The sequence below is a fragment of the Tauraco erythrolophus genome, chromosome 1 (genome assembly GCF_009769465.1).
Source record: "Tauraco erythrolophus isolate bTauEry1 chromosome 1, bTauEry1.pri, whole genome shotgun sequence".
Taxonomy (NCBI): Eukaryota; Metazoa; Chordata; class Aves; order Musophagiformes; family Musophagidae; genus Tauraco; species Tauraco erythrolophus.
The window spans coordinates 7,025,190-7,038,785 of record NC_141465.1 but is presented as its reverse complement, the minus strand read 5'-3'; the positions used below and the strand labels follow the sequence as shown (position 1 = coordinate 7,038,785).

The window sequence follows — 13,596 nt, the reverse complement described above, 5'->3', positions numbered from 1 at the left end:
GTACAGATTCACCTACTCCATTTTCTTCCACATCCTTGTTACTAGAACCTTTATTTTCTGTACGGATTTAGTGTGTCTTTACCTGGCAGATATTAGTTCTCCACCTCTGTGCCTTAGGCTTTGTCTTTTCACTCCTCAGTTTACATGCCAGCATTGCTTTTACAATTGTAGTGTAATTATGAGAACAATATTTGTTAACGAACTTGTGATCCTTCTCCAGCCCCCTTAAACTACCCAAACAAACTGGCAACGAAAAAAGACGTTACCATGCAAGAAACTCATTTGCTCTGGCACTCACCTCGAAGTCTCTCTACGCTGCCTACTACAGCTGAGAAGCTGGGCTTCAATGTTTAGCATCTGCTGAACCATACCTTGCAGTGCACAGAAAGATTCCGAGACTGAACCACCTGTCAGTTTTTTCCCCCAAAAGAAATCAGAAATGGAACGAGCGTAGAACATAGCAACAAGGTTCCCTGTGCTGAATCACAGCCATCCAATACAGAAGCTGCAGGTGTAAGGAACACGCAAAACTGCATGGGAAGATCTCTCAAGTCAATAGTTAGAAAGTTGTCCAGCATAGAAGAATGTCTCATGTGAAATGCTCAGTGTTCACAAGCAAAGTTTTGTAAACTTAAGAAAGCTTAATTTAAATACAGACAAAAGTAAAAGCTAAACTAGCAATTCTTTTTTTTTTTTCTTTTTGCATATTTTTGTTAGGTGCTTCTCCGCCTAAAATATAAAGTCCAGAGTGCAGCTGGTGCAAATCCTAGCTATGGATTTCAAGCAAGACGAAGATAGTGTCAGACACTGATCCAACTGAACTGAGGACCCACGTACTTTGGGAGTTGGCTTTGGGGAAAAATTCTCACACAGATACACAGAAGACAACTAGGGAGAACACCAGCCCAAACACAATAAAACAAAATACAAAACACCAACATATATATGCAGATCAGGAATCAATCTTTCACACTGATCCTACATTCCTTGCATAGCTTTGCCTATGCAGAGAATACGGGATGTGGCCCTTCAGTCAGACGTTTTTGCAAATGAAGAAGGGAAGAATATTTGCAATGGTAACGTTTTAAGTTATTTTGGCATCAGCACAAATTACCGGGGCAGGATCAGATTCCCATACAAATATCGAAGCTCTCTAGCGAGCAAGGCAGGGATGAAAGAACAATACAGCAGATTAATTCTTGTCCAGTGACCAAAAATAAGGGAAATCCTAGTTATTATACACTTCCAAAACTTTCATTGCTTTTTCAAATAATAAGAAAGAAAATACTACAGATTCTATCATCCCCAAAACCAAGGGAACATTTCTAGAAAAATCGCTTTCTGAAAAGGAACCATCATTCAGCAGAAATAAATTCTGAAATGGAACCAAAAAAAGAAACAACAGAACCTTGGTAAGAGCCAAAAAGAGAACCACGTAATTCAAAAACAAAGTAGCAGTTCAAATGATACCGCGGGATGCACAAACTCTAGTAGATAATCTCACAGATGACTTCACAGAGCCCCTCATCGACCCAGGTAATTCTTGATTCCATTAGAAAAGAGAGAGAGAGAGAGAGAATAATACTAGAAAAGAAAATTAAGAAACATCCTTCCTCTTTTTTAAAATAAAAATTAAGATCATCTCCCCTCCCCCCCTCTATCTGGAAGCAGGTTAGCTAACCTTAACAGTCTCAATTTAAAATAAAATATATATTTTTTTATATATTCATATATATAATAAAAGAGAAGATATTAGTGGCAGTGTACGCAAAACAAAAAGAAAACAAAGAAAAATTACTTTTAACAATCTCACTTTTTTTGTTTTTTTTTTTACACAAATACTGTTGTAAATATATTAAAAAAATCAGCATTCTATCTGGTAAACGTCACTTTTGCCCCTCTATAAAATTTTGAATTAAAAAAGTCCCAAGAACTCTTTTTTTTTTAATTATTCCCCTCCCCACCCACCCTCTATTCCTCTTTCTTCCACAAGAATAAATCCTGATGCAACTTTTTTTTTTTTTTTGCAAAGATTGTGGGAACTAACCCTTCTCGTGTACCTAGATCCATAGGTTGCAACCTCTGATCAATCTTTGATTTTCCTCTGTGTTTCTCTTTGCCTTCTGTGAAAGTCCCTCTTGATTGTGCTGAGGCCCTGGGCTCAGCGAAGACACTGAATAAATTACAAAAAAGCCACCGTTGCTCGTTGTCTGAATCTTCTTGGTTTCCGCTGTAAGGTGGTGGTGGTGGTATGGGAAAAGCAGCGGGGAGGGCGCGCCAGAGAGCGTGGGATGGAGCAGAATCCAGGTGAGGAACCTCTGATGCGTTTTCCTCACCCTGCAGGGACTCCACACTATCCAAGCCACACTGCCTCGGCTGCCCTCAGCCCTTCCGTGTGTTTGTGGGTGCATGTGTGTGAGAAAGCAGACACGTGGTGAGAACCAGCAGGGCCTTGTTTCCTCTGGTTGCTGCTCAACCAGAAGCAAAATATTCCACAGTTCTAACTGGATACTGTGAAGTCCAAAAGCGGTCAGCTTTGTGAATTACGTCCATTGAAACACTGAGAGCGGTGTACTTATAACGACAGTAGGCCTTGTAGATTTGTAATATATTTTGTTTTGTTTCTTTTTTTTGTAGTGCTCTTCACAAGTGAGAAAAAAGAATTTTTTTGTTTTTTATTTTTTTCTGTCCTTTTTTTTGATTTTTTTTTGTGGTTTTTTTGTTTGTTTGTTTTTTGTAGTAAAGAAGGGTTGTATTTAGAGGCCAGTAGCTAGAGATCCAACCAGTGGAGCTCATGAAGCACTACCTGGCCTTAAGGCCACCATCCGAGGGAGGCTGGGAAAATTATTATTCACCCAGCCTCCGGAAATGTAATGTACCAGCAGGCAAAAAACAGTTCTTCATGTAGTACAAAAACAACGAAACGAAACGAACCCAAAAACAAGGAGGAAAATAAAGGTAAAAATGAAACAAAAATCATTTCTTAAATTCTAGTGCCATAGCTTTTTTTGTTGTTTCTATTTTTTTGTTCATAACAAAGCGAGAGAGAGAGATTCTACTTATCCGTCTGACACATGCATCCTCATGTGGTCGTTGAAATGCTCGATTTGGTCAAACTTAGCTGGACAGACAGAGCAGACGTACGTGGTCCCCTCCGTGCAGGCCACCACCCCGGCAGGGACGGCCCTGGCGCCAGTGCCGGCGGCTCCAGGCGTGCCGTTGGTGGCACTGTGCAGAGCCACATGCCTCTCCAGAAGGGTCTTGTGGGAGAACTTCTTCTTGCAGATGTAGCACTCGTAGGACTTCTCCCCGCGGTGGAGGCGCATGTGCACGTTCAGGGAGCTCTTCTGGGTGAAGCGCTTGTTGCAGATACTGCACTGGTACGCCCTCACGCCGGTGTGCGTCACCATGTGTTTGATTAGGTAATCCTTTAAAGAGAAGGAGCGCCAACAGATGCTGCATTGGTGGGGCTTCTCACCTGCCCGTTGCCAACAAGAGAGAAAGAAAAACAGACAAAAAAAAAAGATAATAAAATTAAACCAGCTCAGTGTGACTCTGCAATAAACTAATGGTTAAGTCTCACAGGGGTCTTTGGAGAGGGGCTCTGGCTAAGAAAAAGTAATTCTGTTTATAAGTGTGTTTTGATACAAAGCACGTTTTGCAACCAGAGGTTTCCAAACGCTTTACAAAGGGGGCTGTAGGTATTCCCTATCCATAGACATTAAAAAGGAGCTCAGGTGATTTCTCCAAGTTCACGCAGTTGGCACTGACAAAGACAGGACTAGAGCTAAAAGGTCCTGGCATCTACCCTCAGCTTCAATGGCACAGCCTCTCCTGCCTATGCTCCTGCCTTGCCCCTCGTGGCCATTTCTAGCCAGGTCTTAGTCAAGGCACTTTACCTTTCAGTGTCTCCATCTCCCTATCTGTATGCAATAATAGCATGGCAAAGCTAGTGATTACGAGATAGCTGAGCTGTAACACACTCATTTAGTCAAATTGCTTTAAATCTCTCAGAAGAAATATGCTAGAGACAGCCAGAGGAATCCAACATTTTATAAGAGGTTTACATTTGTTGCCCCTTTTTCTGGACAAATCTCATAGCTGAAGGGTGGATAACAGTAACTGAAAAGGGAACCCCAGTATACAGAATGCCTCAGCCAGCCAGTACCATGCAAAGCGCAACCTAACAGACAAACTTCCAGTGTAACAGACACGAAATTTAAATGATTTGACTGCCAATTAAATAAAACGCCTTATCAGGTAAACTAGAGATATAAAATGCTTCTGTCATCTACCACATTGCCTTGTGCGCCCAGGGCTGTTGTAAAACTGACTCTGGCAACTTGTATAAGTGAACTCTGATCATATCCAGACAAACCAGTGACTACAAAGACGAACTGAAAAAAAATATTCAGCTGAGCACATACAATTGGTTTGTCCAGACTACTCTTAATTCCTCCTCACGCTCAGAGTTCTTCTGGGAGACAATGCCACAGCCTCATGTTTCACGGTATCAGGCAACATTTTCGTGATATGTTGCTGTACTGATAATGTAGATAATACCCAACACCATGCATGCCCCATCAAAAGCTGCTTTTTAATTTGTTTTCTGAATCCCTTGTGGTATATTTCAGGTGCAGCAATTCATCATCCCCAAAGCTGCCACAGAGAGAGATGGTACCATAGCTCTGTAACAATCAAAATGATTCTCTGTTTCACTGACTGAAAAATGATTTTCCTTTGGTCATTCTGCAATTTCCCCTTCAGGAGAGATTTTTTTTTTTTTTCACAGACATCCTGCTTCCTCCTTTTTACAATCTGTCTGGCACTGTTTTAAATCCTGAAGAGTCAATCTTCAGGGACCATCACACGCCTGTGGTGATATATCATTTACTCTTTGTATAGTGAGATTACAATACGTTGCTAATATTCAATTTTAAGAGGAGATAATTATTATGGATTGGATGGGAAGGACCTACTTTTTTATCTCCCGAGTCTCTGTTTCTTTTTATTTCACAGTATGCACATATGACAGTGACATCTGTGAATGAAATCCACACGCTGCTCTTTCTTGCACCAATGATGAGTTTGTCCCTACTTGGTGAAAGACACTTGGTCAAAACACATTAAGTCCTTACTTTCCTGCTGGCTTTGCTGAACATCGCAGTGTGCTGAGTGTAGACAGGCCAATATGCTTGACACGTGTTATGTGGAAAATGGTGGTGTGTCAGTTACAATGATGTCTGATTAACTTACAAGAGACTGATTATATTTATAATGCTCATTTTTGCCTTAGGCAATATATGTCCCAGAGCTTGTAATAAGTTGGTCTCCTCTGCTCTAGACCTTGTTAAGACTATGCTATAAAAACACCCTAATTTTGGCCTGCACATGTTTCTAAGATACACTGGGTTCTGGCTTTCTAATCTTAGCTTTGAAACGTTCCAGGGATTTCTTCTCTCCCAAGAATTTAAAAACTTTTTCGGTTTTCTTTTTTGAATGCAAATGTATGTATGTGTTTCCTAAGTGAGCGCTGCAGATTCTTTATTCTCCTGATTCTTCATCTTGAAGTCAGAGAAAACTTTGCTTAGTGAATTAAACGTGGATTTTCCTCCTTTTGGTTCTTTATTTCACATTTGGCTGGTTTTAGACAGCAATGTGGGACAGTTATTGAATATTAATCACAGTGTGATATGTAGGAGAAGGCAATGATGGCAGAGACACCATATGCATTCTAGCACTGTATTTCCACAACGTTGCATGTCTTGGAGAACAACATCGTGGGATACATTAAAGCCAGTCTGCAGGGAATAGGGAAAAATATCCATCTCTAGTACGACTGTGTCAATGTGAAAGAAGAAAGAGAGTTAGGTTTCCATTGCATGGAAAGCTACATCAGAGTGTAGTTTTCAGAAGTATAAAAACATACAGAGATTGGCAGGCCTGGGGTTGTTGAATTCTGGTTATGATTAGACTCCTCCATGGCTTCTCTTGTGAGCCCTCCAAACAGCAACACTAATCCAAACATCTGCATCTCCCAAATTTTTCCCTTTTTCTGTGGATCTTTTCCAGAGCCACTTTGCCTGGCTTCTTCTAACAGGGCTGAGGAGTATCACCCTTACAGTGGGAACAGCTGTGTCCTCTCAAGTTTTCATAATGATTCTGTCCAGCACTAGACAAGGTAGCAGATATGCTTTCTCTGAGGCTTTACATATAAAGGTTATTTTCAGAAGGGTTCTCTGAAGCCCTGCTCATTGTTGGTTAAAGTGCAATTATTCTCTCAGACATGCCAGAAGCCAGTTTGTTCCTAAATGAATTTTGAAGTCATTTGCCTACCTAAATCTCTCCTTGCCACCACAGTTCATAATTTTGGGCATTCTCAGATCCACACAAATAAAATATTAATTCATGATTGGAGATGTCTATCAATTTCATTGGTTGAATTTATGTGTAGTAGCTAGGAATATTTTAGGTCAGGTCTTCCAATATTATTCTTTATCTGACTCCAAATACAAAACGCAGTGCACAGTCAGGAGTGGGGAAAATAAAGCTCAGTGAAGTTATTTGTGAAAAAGTCTTTCTAGCTTTTAGAACAAGGATGCAGGCAGATATATTTGACTGTGTTCTGAAGGGGCTATTTTTCTGAAAAACACAACACTATCCACGTAGCATTGTAGCTACTCTTCCACAAGAGAAAGATGGAGAACATAAACAGACACAAAGGGTAATTTTGGGATTCAGGATTCTTGATCCTTGCAATGGTATGTTTTGTACCAGTCCTGAGAAGTTAACCTTTTTGTATATGTACATATACGTGTCTGCCTTAGATGTCTAGAGGAATTTTTCATTTACGTGATAATTATAGGTAAATAAAAGTTAAAAGTTTACATATACACATGGAAGTGAAATCTATTAGATACAATGGAGAGGCATGACTTACATTCTTCGCATACCTTGGGCAATTTCTCCAGGTTCTACTCCATGTGTCACAAATCCAGCATTTATTTTAAGATCTGACATTAACAAAACCACTGCTTGGTGAGAGAAACATTTACTCTTTCTGTAAACTAGAATTTCTCTCCAATGTCAGAAAAAGTCGAGGGCTAAAGCAAGCAAAATTTAGTCCTGAACCCAGGATACCTTCTCCACATAAGATACACATATCTCCTTACTTTGAAGTCTCATAACTTGACAAAGCTAGAAAAGGCAGTTTTGGCTCAGTAGTAAATATGGTTACCTATATCGGCTCAAAAGACGATACTAGAGCAGTTGTATTTTTAAACAAAAAGGGTGCTGATGTTGTGTGCTCCATATACTATTTTAAATTTTTCTCATTGAGCCCTACATTTCTGTACTCACAGCTAGTGAAACATCTGACTTACCAAAAGACAGGGGATTACAGCATCAGCTTCAGTGAAGTACAGAAAAACTTCCAGAAAAAACTCCAAATTTACTTTCTTATAAGAATATGTGATATTTAGAAAATAGGTGGCAGTGTCTGTAACACCCAGTCCTGGTCCTACTGCTGCAACTCCATCAGGAGTGAACTTGCCCTGAACTCAGGCCAGTCATCACTCCCTGAACTTAAACTACCATAGCTGTAAAACTTACATGGCGCCTTCTTAGTAGATACAGTTTTTCTTTAATGACTGATTACAGTTTTCTCATGCCACTTCTACTTAATGTCACCTGGTCAGCTTGCAGGGGACAACAAATGCTTACTGTTTCCTTGGTTGGGTGCAGGATGTGTTTTACTTCAAGTAAAATGAGCTTGTTTCTGCACCATGCACAGTTAGGCCCCTATAAGGGACCTATACGTTTCTGCAGGGGCTCAACGTCAATGCAGTAAGTTCGGAAAATGTTCGGCGATACCAGCTCCCTGGATAACCTGTCCCTCCTGTTTGTGCTGGGGGCTGGTGGGTTGGGAAACAGAATCTAAGTCCCTGTTTGTCAAGGACTTGCTCCGGTCTCACGTCTAAACCAAAGGGATGCACTCTTACCTGTGTGTACAAACATGTGCTTGACGTAGTTCTGTTTGGCGGTGAACGTCTTGTTACAGAGAGTGCACTCGTAAGGCTTTTTTTCGCCTTGCCCACCTGCTGTGCTGTGGCCCGCAGATGGGGCCAAGGGCTGTGGGGCTGGCAGCTGGGCAGTAAAGGTTGACAGGCCAGGCTGGGACACTGTCACAAACTGTGTCTGTTGGCCAGCTAAAGGCTGGGGCAGGCTGAAGAGAAAAGGCTTAGGGCCACTGCCAGCAGACTGTGTGGTGAAAAGGGCAGGCAGGTAGGTGTTGCCAGCTGTGCCAATGACCTGAGTGTTGCTGGTCAGAGTCAGTGGCATCCTCAGATTGCTGGTGAGGGTTTCTGTCTGGCGTAAGTAGATCTGTGTGGTTGGCAATGGTTGGGCAACAGTTGTGTTGACAGAAGGCTGCAAAGCCCCCTTTTCGGTGCTGTTATTGACTGTGAGCACTTTGCTGTCCATTTCAACGTCATTGCTTCTCTCTGGCGAGGAAGAGTTGGCATCTACATGCTGCTGCTGCTGCGGCTGAGTGCCATCAGCAGGGACGTCATTTTGATCTGCTTGAGAAGGTTCTTGCTGCCCATCCCGGCCCAGACCAGCCATAAACTGCTGCTCCATGGAATCGGGCTCAGTGCCAATGGAGGAACTGACTCCTGAGTCAAAACTCTCCCCTTTGGGCTCACTCTCAGTGCCTTCTGCTTGGTCAGTGTCCTCAGTGCATTCCTCGGACTCATTGCGCTCAAGGATCTGCACCCTCTGTTGGCCATAGTAGTCATAGTCATCCTCCATCTCCTGCTTAATATGGATGTTGCCCATCAGGGTTTGAATTCGGACAGGGCGCGGTTGCTTGCGGCAGTGTGTGGTCTCTGGAGTGGTGGAGAGGTACCGCTCCATCTGTTGCGACCGTTCGTGGATCCGGGTAATCCAGCTGGGGTCTTCCATATGATGGTCCCTGGGGAGCCCCAGGGCTGTTTCATGGTGGCTGACCACAGCCCCACTGTAAAAGGAGCGCTCCCCACTGCCATTTTGCATGGAACAGGCATAGAGTGCCGAATAGATCCTGTCCACGCTGTGCTGCGAATGGCTCTGCAGGTAGCCAGACTCTGTGTCAGTGCTCTGCCCCGAGGTGCCAGATTCGGGTGTTCCCCTGGGTGTCTCCTGGCCAGAATCCTGAATCACCGGGTAGACCTCTCCCACATTTTGCGAGACAATCCTTGTGCATTCATCAATCACAGTCTTGATCTGCAGGATGCTGGCAGCTGTGAGGATTTGGAGGGCCTCTGACTGCGAGACCCGCAGCACCCCGCTGTACATGAAGTCAATGAGCTTTTGCACAGACTGGACTGACACCACCGAGGGGATCTCAATGTCGCTGTAGCCCAGCAGCAGCTTGTCCTGGAAGAAGGGGCTGCCAGCCGCCAGCACGCAACGGTGGGCGCGTAGCATGCTCCCGTGGATGCGGACCGTCACGTCACAGAAGTGGCCACGGTTGCGCTGCTCGTTGAGGGTCTCGAGCACGGAATTGCTGAAGTTGTGAAGGTTGATGCTATGAATGCGCTCTGTCATCCCCTTGCAACTGATGTTACCTGTAGCAAAGCAGGTGACAAAAAGAAAAAAGAAGAGCTTGAGTCTTGTCCTCTGCAGAGTCACAGTCAGGGCACTGGTGAAGGTGACTCTACCGGGTAAACAGAACAGACTGTACTGTAAAAATCACACGCAAAGACATTGATAAGAAGATATCTCTGTAAAGCTACAAGTAAACTTGGCTACTTGTTTGCAGAAGCTTGAGCCCTGAATTTTTGGACAAAAGCAAAGACAGGTGTAGCTGGGTCTAAATTCCAACCACATTCCCGGGCCTTGGACTTCCCATCAGTTTATCTGGCTTCAAAAAGCCTAGAGTCAGCCAACTGTAAACACTGAGCGCATGGATTAAAGATGGATTTGAGGCTGTTCGGATGTGGACACATGCCAGAAAAGATCGGATTCTTACTTAAATGATCCTTTGCACCAAGTTGTTAATGCAAGAGTCTATATGAAAATGTGATTTCTATCTAGATTGGTATTTTAATGAATTTGAATCCTGTGTTTTACCGTACAGTTACTTGCATCAAAAAAACTGGCAGCCACTTCGTAAAATCCAAATCTGGTTCAAGATTTAGCCTGTAAATGTTCCTAAAATCCCACGCACAGTTTTGTCTGGGGTTGTGGTTTAGAACATTTGCTACCCAATAGTGACAAACAGTCCTTTGTAAGAACCCATAGCAAAAAGTTAACATGAGCTGTACCCTTCATTTTTAGCATATCCCAAGTTCTGACTGGCACCAGAATGCCATCATATAAAAACAAATGTTCTCCTGCTGTTATTTACTTGACAGAAACTGGAAAATTACAGACATTTACTCTATGGAAGACTTTGTCTTAGTTTGGCTGAATGATCTAAACAGAGAACAGTTCAGAAAAGCACCTAACCGATTTGGGTTCAGAGCCAACATATCCTTCAAAATTAACTTTTACAAGTGACTAAAAAGTAACAATTTAATCTTTCAATCTACTTTTCCCTATCTCCATCTTGCTTGCTTTGGTTTTAATGCTTTTTCATTTCATTTCCTGTTTGTTACTCATTTTTCATCTATTTAGATTTTGATAGGCAGAAACTATGGTTTCACCTTTTAACTCTGAAGAATCAACTGCCCTTTGAGTGGTAAAAAAATAGAACATTATTAACAATTTCTTTCTCTTAGCATTTGTACTACATGCATCACCTTGGTTTCCAGAAAGGTATGCAGAGAAAAGTAACGAAAAAATCACCACTATTATTATAGCATTACAGGCATTTTGCCTTGAATATTCCTACCAAAGCTACAACCCTTCTTGCCACAATCACTTGTTAATGTGTGAGAATCTAGAAGTGAAATTTGGTAGGGAAGCACGAGTAAATCAAACTGGCTTACTGTCACTGTCTGTTTTAAAAGAAATACCCAGAGTGAATACATGGCTGTTGTGGTTTAGGCCCAGCTGGCAGCTAAGCACCATACACTGCTGGCTCACTCCTCCCACCGCTGGGAAGGGGAGGAGAAAGTATAATGAAAGGCTCATGGATTGAGACAAGGGCAGGGAGGAATCACTCACTGATATGGTCATGGGCAAAACACACTTGACTTGGAGAAAAAATCAGTTTAATTTGTTACCAACCAAATCAGAGTAGGATAACGAGAAATAAAACCAAATCTTAAAAACACCTTCCCCCCTGCCCTCCTGGGCTCAACTTAGCTCCTGATTTTTCTACCTCTTCCCCGCCAGCGGTGCAGAGGGACGGGGAATGGAGGTTGCAGTCAGTTTGTCACACATTGTTTCTGCTGCTTCCCTCCTTCTCAGAGAGAGGACTCCTCACACTCTCCCCTGCTCCAGTATGGGGTCCCTCCCAAGGGGAACAGTCCTCCCGACTTCTCCGACATGAGTCATTCCCGCGGGCTGCAGTTCTTCACCAGCTGCTCTAGTGGGGGTCCCTCCCACAGAGTCACCACCTTCTTCGGGCACAGCCACCTGCACCAGTGTGGGGTCCTCCCCCCTCTCTCTGCTCCAGGTTCCCGTGCAGTGTTTTTTTTCCTTCTTAAATACATTCTCCCAGAGGCACTACCACCATGGCTGACTGGCTTGGCCTTGGCCAGAGGCAGGTCTGACTTGGAGCCAGGGTAGCTTCTAGCAGCTTCTCACAGGAGCTGTCCCTGTAGCCCCTCCCCCACTGCCAAACCCCACCACACAAACCCAACACAATGACATGGAAAGTGGTTTCATACACATGCCTTTTAGCTCAACACTGTCCCTCTGCTCCAGCCTAAAGGGTGCTTTACATCTCATACACAACACACGCAGCAGACCACTACTCGATGCAACCTGCAGGAGAACATGGCGCCCTCCCTGCTCTGCCTTTTCCCTCTCGCTTATCCACTCCTGCCATCCCAAGCACTCTCTGTTCTGGTGGTTCAGAGAGAAACCACCTTGGACACCGGTGGTTATTTTAACTCTCTGAAGTAACTGAATCATAAAAAGGAAGCACGAAAGTCAAGCAGCAGAAATCCTGATGAGGTGAAGCTGTGTGAAGACATCTGATGTTAACAGATGTAAACCAGTCAGTATCAGAAAGGTACTAATTTCCACATGAGATTAAAGCACTGGGAGGATGCTCACACAGCAGAAACAAGGAGGAAACTACTAACAGAATCCTGGAGGTCGTGAACTACATCTGTCTGGTTCATAAGCTCTGCCAGGAAACCTGAGTTGCCTCCCAGGGGTCAGAGTTAAAGATGCCAGGAAGAAGCTTCCTTCCCTAGTACGGCCCTCAGACTATTACCCACATTTGTTGTTTCAGGTAGGCAGTGAGGAATTAGGAAGAACCACTCCAACGACAATGAAGAAGGGCTTCAGAGCCTTGGGGCGCCTGGTCAAGGGATCAGGAGCACAGGTTGTGTTCTCCTCTATCCCTCCAGTTGTGGGCAAAGATGAGGGATTAGGCAGGAAGTGCCAGCAGATTAATACCTGGCTACGAGCCTGGTGTGTCCAGCAGGGGTTTGGGTTTTTGACAGCGGCTGGATCTACAAGAGGCCAGGTCTGTAAGAAAGGCATGGTAATAGCCTGTCCCACAGAGGGAGAAGGGTTTTGGGAAGGGAGTTGGCAGGGCTCATAGACAGAGCTTTAAACTAGGTATGAAAGGGGGTGGGGTGAAATAAGGATCACTGGAAGGGAGCCGGAATGCAGCATGCCACTGCTTGTGGGGGAGGAATGCACTAGCAAGATCGTGGAGTCTTGTGAATTAGCAAGGGATCAAGGTGTCATGCCGGGTTGCGGATGGAGCACAGGGGTTGTTGAGGGGTTGGTTACTGTGGAAACATCTGAGCATCTTCAGGGGGCTCCAGGTACCTCATCAGGGACCCAACTCAAATGCCTCTATATGAATGCCTGCAGCTTGGGCAATAAACAAGAAGAGCTGGAGATGCTTGTGAGCCTGCAGGGCTGTGACCTCATCAGCATCACAGAGACATGGTGGAACGACTCCTGCAATTGGTGTGTTGGACTAGAGGGGTATAAACTGTTCAGGAAGGACAGGCACAGGAGACAAGGAGGGGGTGTTGCCCTCTATGTCAATGAACGGCTAGAATGCATGGAGCTCCACCTGGCAAGTGATGACAAAAGGAACTGAGTGCCTGTGGGCCAGGGTGAAAGGAAGGGAAGGAGACATTACAGTGGGAGTGTGCTACAGACCACCCAATCAGGAGAACCAAGGTGGATGAGGCCCTACATAGGCAGATAGGAGCTGCTGCTTGTTCACAAGCCCTGGTGCTCATGGGGGATTTTAACCACCCCAACATCAGTTGGAAAAACAACACATCGGGGAACAAGCAATCCAGTGGATTCCTGGAATGCATTAACGATAACTTCCTTATCCAAGTGATACAGGAACCAACGAGGAGAGGTGCCATGTTAGACCTTGTTCTCGTCAATAGGGAAGGGCTGGTAGGTAATGTTGAACTCGTGGGTAGCCTTGGCTGCAGTGACCATGAGATGGTGGAGTTTGAGATC

At 44.1% G+C, this 13,596-nt stretch overlaps 1 protein-coding gene across 1 annotated transcript in view; it reads right to left on the bottom strand.

Annotated features, from left to right (window-relative positions):
• Window positions 1–3,059: 3,059 nt before the first annotated feature.
• ZBTB20 (zinc finger and BTB domain containing 20) overlaps window positions 3,060–13,596 on the bottom strand; it is a 30,139-nt gene continuing 19,602 nt past the window's right edge. Inside the window, exons 2-3 of the mRNA XM_086619977.1 lie at window positions 8,001–9,605; window positions 3,060–3,478 (exon numbers count right to left, since the gene is read on the bottom strand). Coding sequence (XP_086476103.1) covers window positions 3,060–3,478; window positions 8,001–9,585 — 2,004 coding nt within the window. The 5' untranslated portion in view covers window positions 9,586–9,605. The remainder of the gene's footprint in view (window positions 3,479–8,000; window positions 9,606–13,596) is intronic.